General features: G+C 39.4%; 1 protein-coding gene across 5 annotated transcripts in view; it reads right to left on the bottom strand.

Moving 5' to 3' along the window:
• OFD1 (OFD1 centriole and centriolar satellite protein) overlaps positions 1 to 12,054 on the bottom strand; it is a 63,439-nt gene that overhangs the window by 28,613 nt on the left and 22,772 nt on the right. For all 5 annotated transcript variants that reach the window (XM_036840738.1, XM_036840742.1, XM_036840741.1 and 2 more), the window contains 3 exons: positions 11,024 to 11,097; positions 9,936 to 10,027; positions 8,709 to 8,898 (listed from right to left, as the gene is read on the bottom strand). In XM_036840738.1, the coding sequence (XP_036696633.1) occupies positions 8,709 to 8,898; positions 9,936 to 10,027; positions 11,024 to 11,097 (356 nt within the window). The remainder of the gene's footprint in view (positions 1 to 8,708; positions 8,899 to 9,935; positions 10,028 to 11,023; positions 11,098 to 12,054) is intronic.

The raw sequence follows: 12,054 nt of genomic DNA, 5'->3' as shown, positions 1-12,054 counted from the left end.
TCCGGGAGAGGTGGGGGTCGGCTGTGGCTCACCGTGGGGGCCAAAGGAAAACTCTTGGGCGTGAGCTCTCCCGGGGGTCTCCATTTTGGCACCGATGATCGGCCCCACCCAACAGCCTGCAGGATCCAGTCCTGGGACGCCTCAGGCCAAACAATGAACAGGGTGGGAACACAGTCCCACCCCTCAGGAGACAGGCTGCCTAAAGTTGTCCTGAGCCAACAGCCACCTATAAACACACACCTTGACATGGCCCTGCCCACCAGGGGGACATGACACAGCTCCACCCACCAGTGTGCACGCACCAGTTCCTCCCACCAGAAAGCCTGCACAAGCCCCTGGACCAACCTCACCCACCAGGGGACAGACACCGGAACCAAGAAGAATTACAATCCTACGGCCTGAGGAATGGAGACCACAAAAACACAGCAAGTGAGACAATACCAGACAGCGGAGAAATATCTCCCAGACTAAGGAACAAGATAAAACCCCAGAAGAACAACTAAGTGACGTGGAGATAGGCAACCTACCTGAAAAAGAATTCAAAGTAATGATAGTAAAGATGATCCAAGACCAAGAGGAAAAACAATGGAGACACAGACCAAGAGGATACAAGAAATGTTTAACAAAGAGTTAGAAGCTTTAATGAACAGAGATGAACAATACAATAACTGAAATGAAAAATACACTAGAAGGAATCAATAGCAGAATAAATGAGGCAGTAGAACGAATAAGTGAGCTGGAAAACAAATTGGTGGAAATCACTGCTGAGGAACAGAATAAAGAAAGAAGAATGAAAAGAAATGAGGCCAGTCTAAGAGACTTCTAGGACAACATTAAATCCACAACATTGGCATTAAAGGGGTCCCAGAAGGAGAAGAGAGAGAGAAAGGGGCTGAGAAAATATGTGAAGAGCTAACAGCCAAAAACTTGCCTAACATGGGAAAGGAAACACTCACTCAAGTCCAGGAGGCACAGAGAGTCCCATACAGGATAAACCCAAGGAGGAACACACCGAGACACATATTAATCAAAGTGACCAAAAAATTAAGACAAAGAGAAAATATTAAAAGCAACAGAGAAAAGCAGCAAATAACATACAAGGGAATCCCCATAAGGTTACCAGCTGATTTTTCAGCAGAAACTCTGCAGGCCAGAAGGGAATGGCAAGATATATTTAAAGTGATAAAAGAGAAAAACCTACAACCAAGAATACTCTACCCAGCAAGGCTCTCATTCAGATTCAATGGAGAAATCAAAAGTTTTACAGACAAGCAAGAGCTAAGAGAATGCAGCATCACCAAACCAGCTTTACAACAAATCCTAAAGGAACTTCTCTAGGCGGAAAAGAAAAGGCCACAACTAGAATCAAGAAAATTATGAATGGGAAAGCTCATCGGGAAAGGCAAACATAAAACAAAGGTAGGAAATCACCCACACACAAGTATGATATCAAAACCAGCCATCATGGGAAGAGGAGAGTACGAATGCAGGATATTGGAAATGCACTGGAAATTAACAGACCAGCAACTTAAAGCAATCTTGTACATATACAGACTGCTATATCAAAACCTCATGGGAACCACAAACCAAAAATGTACAACAGATACACACACAAAAAAGAAAAAGCAATCCAAACACAACACTAAAGACAGACATCAAGTAACAAGAAAACAAAAGAGGAAGGGAAGAAAAAAGACCTTCAAAAACAAAGCCAAAACAATTAACAAAACGTCAGTAAGTACATATCAGTAACTACCTTAAATGTAAATGGATTGAATGCTCCAACCAAAAGATAGACCGGCTGAATGGATACAAACACAAGACCCATATATATGCTGTCTAAAAGAAACCCACTTCAGATCTAGGGACACATACAGACTGAAAGTGAGGGGATGGTAAAATGTATTCCATGCAAATGGAAATCAAAAGAAAGCTGGAGTAGCAATTGTCATATCAGACAATATAGACTTTAAAATAAAGACTATTACAAGAGACAAAAAAGGACACTACATAATGATCAAAGGATCAAGCCATGAGGAGGATAAAACAATCGTAAATGTATATGTACCCAACAAAGGAGCACCTCAGTATATAAGGCAAATGCTAACAGCCATAAAAGGAGAAATCGACAGTAACACAATAATAGTGGGGGACTTTAACACCCCACTTTCATCAATGGACGGATCATACAGGCAGAAGATCAATAAGGAAACACAGGCCTTATGTGACACATCAGACCAGATGGATTTAATTGATATTTATAGAACGTTCCATCTGAAAGCAGCAGAGTACATATTTTTCTCAAGTGCACATGGAACAATCTCCAGGATAGACCACATGCTTGGTCACAAAGCAAGCCTCGGTAAATTTAAGAAAAGTGAAACCATATCAAGCATCTTCTCCTACCACAATGCTATGAGATTAAAAATCGACTACAACAAAATAACGAAAAAACACAAACACATGGAGGCTAAACAATATGTTACTAAACAACCAATGGATCACTGAAGAAATCAAAGAGGAAATCAAAAAATACCTAGAGACAAATGAAAACGAAAACACGACAATCCAAAACCTATGAGATGCAACAAAAGGAGTTCTAAGAGGGAAGTTTACAGCAATACAATCTTACCTCAAGAAACAAGAAAAATCTCAAACAACCTAAGGTTACACCTAAAGCCACTAGAGAAAGAAGAACAAACAAAATCCAAAGTAGTAGAAGGAAAGAAATCATAAAGGTCAGAGCAGAAATAAATGAAAGAGAGATGAAGGAAACAATAGAAAAGATCAATAAAACTAAAAACTGGTTCTTTGGGAAGATAAAGAAAATTGATAAACTTTTAGCCAGACTCATCAAGAAAAAAAGGGAGAGGGCTCAAATCAATAAAATTAGAAACAAAAAAGAAGTTACAACTGACACCACAGAAATACAAAGGATCATAAGAGACTACTACAAGCAATTATCTACCAATAAAATGGACAACCTAGAAGAAATGGACAAATTCTTAGAAAGGTGAAATCTTCCAAGACTGAACCAGGAAGAAATAGAAAATAAGAACAGACCAATCACAAGTATTGAAGTTGAAACTGTGATTAAAAGACTTCTAACAGCATAACCATCCCAAACTTCAGACAATACTACAAAGCTACAGTAATCAAGACAGCATGGCACCGGCACAAAAACAGACATATGGATCAATGGAACAGAACAGAGAGCCCAAAAATAAACCCACACACCTATGGTCGATTAATCTTCGACAGAGGAGACAAGAATACACAACAGAAAAAAGACAGACTCTTCAGCAAGTGGTGTTGGGAAAGTTGGGCAGCCGCATGTAAATCAATGAAGTTACAACACGACCTCTCACCATACACAAAAATAAACTCAAAATGGCTTAAAGACTTAAACATAGGATATGACACCATAAAATGTCTAGAAGACAACAGGGGCAAAACATTCTGACATAGATCGTACCAATGTTTTCTTAGGTCAGTCTCTCAAGGCAATAGAAGTAAAAGCAAAAATAAACAAATGGGACCTAATCCAACTTACAAGCTTCTGCACAGCAAAGGAAACTGTAAACGAAACGAAAAGATAACCTACAGAATGGGAGAAAATATTTGCAAATGATGCGACTGTCAAGGGCTTAATTTCCAAAATATACAAATAGCTCACACAGCTCAACAACAAAAGAACAAACAACGGAATCAAATAATTGGCAGAAGACTGAAGTAGACATTTCTCCAAAAACTAAATACAGGGGGCCAATAGGCACCTGAAAAGATGCTCAATATGGCTAACTATTAGAGAAATGCAAATCAAATAAGGTACATACTACAAAGAGGTACCATCGCACAGTGGTCAGAATGGCCATTATTAAAAAGTCTACAGGGCTTCCCTGGTGGCGCAGTGGTTGAGAATCTGCCTGCCAATGCAGGGGACGCGGGTTCGAGCCCTGGTCTGGGAAGATCCCACATGCCGCGGAGCGACTGGGCCCGTGAGCCACAATTACTGAGCCTGCGCGTCTGGAGCCTGTGCTCCGCAACAAGAGAGGCCGCGATAGTGAGAGGCCTGCGCACCGCGATGAAGAGTGGCCCCCGCTTGCCACAACTAGAGAAAGCCCTGGCACAGAAACAAAGACCCAACACAGCCAAAAATAAAATAATTAATTAATTAATTTAAAAAAATAAAAGGCAAAAAAAAAAAGTCTACAAATGACAAATTGCTGGAGAGGATGTGGAGAAAAGGGAACCCTCCTACGCCATTGGTGGGAATGTAAGTCGGTGCAGCCACTGTGGAAAACAGTATGGAGGTTTCTCAGAAAACTAAAAATAGAATTACCATATGATCCAGCAATCCCACTCCTGGACATATATCTGGAGAAAACTCTAATTTAAAAAGTTACATGCACCCTTATGTTCATAGCAGCACTATTCACAATAGCCAAGACATGGAAACAATCTAAATATCCATCAAGAGATGAATGGATAAAAGATGATGTGGTACATATATACAATGGAATATTACTCAGCCATGAAAAAGAACGAAATAATGCCATTTGCAACAGCACAGATGTAACTAGAGATTATCATACTAAGTGAAGTAAGTCGGAAAGAGAAAAACAAATACCATATGATATCACTTACATGTGCAATCTAAAATATGACATGTAAAGCAACTATACTCCAATAAAAATTAATTTTAAAAAAGTAAAATAATAGGTTAAGTGACTTGAAAGAAGTAAAAAATAAAATAAAATATGACACCTATCTATGAAAGAGAAACAAAATCAGGGACATAGAGAATAGACTGGTGGTTGCCAAGGGGGTGGGGGGGGTGGGAGAGGATAGGAGCGGGAGTTTGGGATTAGCAGATGCAAACTGGTATATATAGAATGGATAAACAACAAGCTCCTACTGTATAGCACAGGGAACTATATTCAATATCCTGTGATAAACCATAATGGAAAGGAATACGAAAAAGAATGTATATATATCTATAATTGAGTCACTTTGGTGTACAGCAGTAATTAATGCAACATTGTAATTCAACTATAATTCAATAAAAAATAAGACACACACACACAAAAACTATCAACAAACAAAATCCAGGACTAGATGGCTTCACAGGCAAATTCTATGAAACATTTAGAGAAGAGTTAACACCTATCATTCTGAAACTATTCCAAAAAACTGCAGAAGGAGGAACACTAGCAAACTCATTCCATGAGGCCACCATCACCCTCATACCAAAACCAGACAAAGATACCACAAGAAAATTACAGGCCAGTATCACTGATGAGCATAGATGCGAAAATCCTCAACAAAATACTAGCAAACTGAATCCAACAATACATTAAAAGGACGATACACCATGATCAAATGGGATTTATCCCAGGGCTGTAAGGATTTTTCAATATCCACAAATCGATCAGTGACGAACAAACACTATATGATCATCTCAATAGATGCAGAAAAAGCTTTTGACAAAATTCAACACCCATTTATGATAAAGCCTCTACAGAAAGTGGGTACAGAGGGAACCTACCTGAACATAATAAAGGCCATCTATGACAAACCCACAGCTAACATCATACTCAACAGTGAAAAGCTGAAAGCGTTACCTCTTAGATCAGGAACAAGACAAGGATGTGCACTCTCACGACTTTTATACAACATTGCTGTGGATAGGACTTCCAAAACTATCAGAGAAGAAAAAGATATAAAAGGAATCCAAACTGGAAAAGAAGTAAAACTGTCACTGTTTGCAGATGACATGATACTATACGTAGAAAATCCTTAAGATGCTACCAGAAAACTTACTAGAGCTCATCCATGAATTCAGTAAAGGTGCAGGGTACAAAATTAATACACAGAAATCTCTTGCATCCCTATACACTAACAACGAAGTATCAGAAAGAGAAATTAAGGAAACAATCCCATTTACCATTACATCAAAAAAATAAAATACCTAGGAATAAACCTATCTAAGGAGGCAAAAGACCTGTACTCTGAAAACTATAAGATGCTGATAAAAAGAAACTTAAGATGACACAAACAGATGGAAAGATATACCATGTTTTTGGATTGGAAGAATCAATATTGTCAAAATGACTATACTACCCAAGGAAATCTACAGATTCAATGCAATCCCTAACAAATTACCAGTGGCATTTTTCACACAACTAGAAGAAAAAAAATTTTAATTTGTACGGAAACATAAAAGACCCTGAAAAGCCAAAGCAAGCATGAGAAAAAAAAACGCAACTGGAGGGACTTCCCTGGTGGCACAGTGGTTAAGAATCCACCTGCCAATGCAGGGGACACAGGTTCGAGCCCTGCTCCAGGAAAATCCCACATGCCACGGTGCAACTAAGCCCATGTGCCACAACTACTGAGCCTGCGCTCTAGAGCCCACAAGCCACAACTACTGAAGCCTCCGTGCCTAAAGTCTGTGCTCCGCAACAAGAGAAGCCACCGCGATGAGACGCCTACGCACCACAACAAAGAGTAGCCCCCACTCACCACAACTAGAGAAAGCCCGCTCACTGCAACGAAGACCCAATGCAGCCAAATAAATAAATTAATTAAATTTAAAAATTAAAAAAAAAAAAAGAAAAAGAAAAACGGAACTGGAGCGCTCAGACTCCCTGACTTCAGACTATACTACAAAACTACAATAATCAAAACAGTATGGTACTGGCACAAAAACAGAAATATAGTTCAATGAACAGGAAAGCCCAGAAATAAACCCACGCCCCTATGGTCAATTAATCTACAACAAAGGAGCAAGAATATACAATGGAGAAAAGACAGTCTCTTCACCAAGTGGTGCTGGGAAAAGTGGACAGTTACATGTAAATGAATGAGATTAGAACATTCTCTAACACCATACACAAAAATAAACTCAAAATGGATTAAAGACCTAAATGTAAGGCCAGATATTATAAAACTCTTAGAGGAAAACATAGGCAGAACACTCTGACATAAATTGCAGTAGTATCTTTTTAGATCCACCTCCTACAGTAATGAAAATTTTAAAAATTAAAAAAACAAATGGGACCTAATTAAACTTAAAAGCTTTTGCACAGCAAAGGAAACCATAAACAAAATGAAAAGACAACCCACAGAATGGGAGAAAACATTTGCCAATGAAGCAACCGACAAGGGATTAATCTCCAAAATATACAAACAGCTCATGCAGCTCAAACAACCCAATCAAAAAATGGGCAGAATATTTAAATAGACACTTCTCCAAAGACATACAGATGGCCAACAGGCACATGAAAAGATGCTCAACTTTGCTAGTTTTTAGAGAAATGCAAATCAAAACTACAATGAGATATCACCTCACACCAGTCAGAATGGCCATCATCAAAATGTCTATAAACAGGGCTTCCCTGGTAGCACGGTGGTTAAGAATCCGCCTGCCAATGCAGGGGACACGGGTTCGAGCCCTGGTCCGGGAAGATCCCACATGCTGCGGAGCAACTAAGCCCCCATGCGCCACAACTACTGAGCCTGTGCTCTAGAACCTGCAAGCCACAACTACTGAAGCCCGCACACCTAGAGGCCATGATCCGCAACAAGAGAAGCCACTGCAATGAGAAGCCTGTGCACCACAACGAAGAGTAGCCCCCACTCTCTGCAACTACAGAAAGCCCACGTGGAGCAACAAAGACCCAACTCAGCCAAAAATAAAATAAATAAGTTAAAAAAAAATTCCTTTAAAAAAACTGTCTATAAACAATAAATGCTGGAGAGTGTGTGGAGAAAAGGGAACCCTCCTACACTGCTGGTGGGAATGTAAATTGGTTCAACCACTATGGAGAAGAGTGTGGACGTTCCTTAAAAAACTAAAAATAGAACTACCATATGATCTAGCAACCACACTCCTGGGCATATATCCAGAGAAAACCATAGTTCGAAAAGATGTATGCACCTCAATGTTCACTGCAGCACTATTTACAATAGCCAGGACATGGAAGCGACTGAAATGTCCATCAACAGAGGAATGGATAAAGAAGATGTGTTACATATATACAATGGAATATTACTCAGCCATAAAAAACAACAATATAATGCCATTTGCAACAACATGGATGCAACTAGGGAAGATCATAACTAAGTAAAATAAGTCAGACAGAAAAAGACAAATATCTTATGATGTCACTTATATGCAGAATCTAAAAAAAATGATACAAATGAACTTATTTACAAAACAGAAACAGACTCACAGAGTTTGAAAACAAACTTATGAAAGGGGAAAGGTGGGGGGAGGGATAAAATTAGGAGTTTGGGATTAACATATGCACACTACCATATATAAAATAGATAATCAACAAGGACACACTGTATGGCATAGGGAACTCTACTCAATGATCTGTAATAACCTACATGGGAAAAAAATCTGAAAAAGAATGGATATGTGTATATGTACAACTGAATCCCTTTGCTGTATACCTGAAACTAACACAACATTGTACATCAACTATACTCTAACATAAAATAAAAATTAAATTAAAAAAAATGTTTCTTCTTACACTACGAATTATGGAATAGCAAGCAAAAAGAAAGGAATTTCAATCTGAGAATCTTAACTTTATAAAATCTTCCCAATTGTAGCCTCCCTTAGAGCAGTTTCCTAATATGAACCTAACATGAATTACAAAAACAGGCAAATCAGAAAAAAAAAAAAAAAGACTTACGGTTTAGGAGATTCCAGTTTTCACTTTTCATGTCTTCCAGTTGTTGTTTAAGTAGTTTATTTTGCGCCTCAAGCTCCAGCTTCCCTTCTTTCAGTAGTGAATAGTTGCTCATCTCTTTAACCTTCTTGCTCAGCACGTGGTTTTGCTTTGTTAATGCCAAACACTGAGCTTTGACAGACTCCAACTGAAGCTGGAATTGGAAAAGGAAAACTTGTACTTGAACAGTGACTTTACAGGACTGCAGAGGTCAATGCTGGCAGGCTGCTCTCAGCTGGGCAGCATAATTTAATTACGGTCACTTGACTGAAGTGTGGTTCTCTTCGACTAGACAACCCTAACTACGACTTCTGCCCTGGAGCTGGGGATGGCGCAAGCTCATCCAACTCGATTTACGCAGAACCCTGTCCTACAAAGCAAGCCCTTCGGATTATCACCCCATTTTCCAGATGCAACTAAGGACCCAAAAGCCATCACAGAGTTAATAATGTGTCTATTTTTTAATATGAAAAGGTAAGATAGATACCAATAACATGCTGTGAGGTGCTTTCCTTTTCTTAGTCTAATATATCTCATGTTTGGAGACACGAGCCTATAAAGTTCTCAAACAAGTCATCACAGTTGCAAAAATAAATTTTATATACAGAACGTATTTTAAGTTCCTGAAGGTCCAGTCCTGTCCTTTAGATAGCAAGCACACAAATGGACAGTAAAAAAAGTAATAGTATCATGTGAAAAATGCCTCTCATTTTGCTTTAATCTGTGAGATCCTGATGTAGTGATAAGAATTTTCACCTGCTGCTGAGGGGAAGGGAGAAGAGGCTGAATAGATACTAGTATACACCAGCCACCTGCTATGGGCCAGGCACAGTAAACCAGCTCACTGAAGTCCCTCAACAACCATGGGATGTGGGCAATATCCCAGAGTTTACGGAGAAGGGATCTGAGGTCACAGATCTTGCCCAGAGGCACACAAGCAGTGAGGGAGACACAAAGGATTCAAGGACGACTCTGGGCCCCAAAGGACATGCTCTTTCTATGCTTCTCTACGAGACTAAGATTGAAATAAGGAACTACTGAATTAAGTTCAGCCGTCACCCTCTGAGTCATATAATAAACAGTCCAAACATACCAAGAGGATAACTCGAGATAAATTATGTATGACTGAAGCTAAAATTTCCTGTGTTGTCTAACAACTATTTCAAAAAAACCAATAGGCTTAACAATTACCTCAAGTTCTTTCACACGATTTACAGAACGATCCAGTTCTTCCTTTTTAAAATTAAGAGTCGCAATCTCCTCTTGGAAATGTATAGCTTTTTCTGAAAGACAGAGCCAACCAACTAAACATCATAAAGTTTTCCCAGTGAGCACAAAAATCATTTAATCACTTATAGCCACTATGTCAGACCTAATGACCATTATTTCATCATCTAAAATAGCAGAGGGAATTCCCTGGCAGCCCAGAGGTTAGGACTCCGCGTTTTTACTGCCGAGGGTGCGGGTTTGATCCTTGGTCGGGAAACTAAGATCCCGCAAGCTGTGTGGCACACTAACACACACACACACACACACACACGTAAAATAGCAGATATTTGGGTCAAAAAAAAAAGTCAGCGAGCAAGTAAGTAAGCCCCATTACTCAATAGGTGATGGGAAGTCGGTTGTAATGGTCATACATGTGGTGAACCTCCTGCTACACAAGTCACCAGAGTTACACCATCTGCACAGAGTGCGGGGCCCTTATGCCGATGGCTCTGAACTTCCTTAAAGACAAAGACTGCTCTGTAAGACTGTAGCTATTTGTAGTTATTATTTTGTCATTTTCACTTCATCTAACACAAGTCTCTATAGATATATCATCAGAAAAATCACATGCTGACTACAGGACGGTACTAATTCCTCAAGAGGTATTAGTCTCAGCAAGATAGTTGCAAAGGAGCAGCCCCAAAGTAAAAAGTGAAATCTCTCGTGGCTTAGAGTAATATTAACCGATGGCAGTAAGTTGCTGCCGCCTTCCTGCCATCACAGATTTATTCATCAAAATATATTGAAATAAAGTTGAATAAAATTCTACCGATAAATTACTGATCTTTGAGAATATACAAAAGGTTAAACATGAAGGTTTGCAAAAACATAGTGAAAGACGGTGATTTTTTTTTCATTTTGTAAAATTAAAAGGACAAAAAATGTGTCAGTTTATACTAACAGTGAAGTGGAAGGTACATATTTTTTGGATTACAGAACAGACCCAACTTAGGAAGCTGATAACCTGCATCGAAACTGAGAAGTACAGCTTTTTTCCCCCCAAGGGTCACCTTTATTCTTCCTCTTATCTTCAATCAATCTATTAGTTCTAGCGACGCAGTCCTCCTTCAGTTCAAGTTGATACCTGAGAATCAGAAGGATGGAAAATGAGTTCCTGGTCACCTCCCTAGACAGACTGCTATCAGTGCCTGAGCTTATCTATGGCACCAGGGCACCAAAGGGCACTGAACAGGACAACGCATGAACTTCAAGGTCACTCAGTACTAAGGCCAGGGATTCGAATCCTGGCTATAAAAGGTCCAGTAAAATCCTGCTGCAATCCTGTAAACTCAAGCACAAAATACAGGGTTGTGTTATCGAGGTTACAGACGGCACTGTTTCTCAGTTGGTGTCTGCTGACCCAAGGAAGTAAATTTAGTTACTTTTACACTGTACACAACAGACTCTAAATCCCAAAGGATAACAAGTCAGTCACTTCCAATCCACCTATCCTGCCTCCCTACCCCCAAGCAGGATAAGAACTTTTCCCCTCAGGAACTGAGCACAGTACTGAGAGCCACTGCCAACAGAATTATATACGGATTGGCGATACCAAAAGGCACGTTTTCATGGAATTCTACTATCTCCACCAGCTATTACCAGCTGACTTTCTGGTTCAGAGATGAGAGAAAGGAAAGAAGCACTCCTGTGGTGAATATCCTCCAAACCCCAACAATTGCCAAAGTCATAATGAGGACACCCACGGCCAGACAAAGACATCAATACCTAACAGTTCCCTACTCCATGGCTATGTCAAGCTAACATACACACTTTTATTCATTTATTCCTAGAAGTTTAACAACTACAGATTCTTCAGAGCTTACTGCTGTATTAGAGGAGCGGACATAAAATATGTGGATGAAGTCTGTATCATGTCAAAACTGATACACGGAAAACTGCTATATTTTTTATTAGAATTATTTTAAAGAATAACCTCAAAAACCCTTTGAAGGTACTAAGTAATGGGCTATCAATGCCAAATTATGGACAAAGTAGTAAAGAGAGGCCGATGATTAAGAAATACCCAGAGCTGCTGAGTTGA

Source organism: Balaenoptera musculus, chromosome X (genome assembly GCF_009873245.2).
Source record: "Balaenoptera musculus isolate JJ_BM4_2016_0621 chromosome X, mBalMus1.pri.v3, whole genome shotgun sequence".
NCBI lineage: Eukaryota > Metazoa > Chordata > Mammalia > Artiodactyla > Balaenopteridae > Balaenoptera > Balaenoptera musculus.
This window is presented reverse-complemented; position numbering and strand designations above follow the sequence as displayed.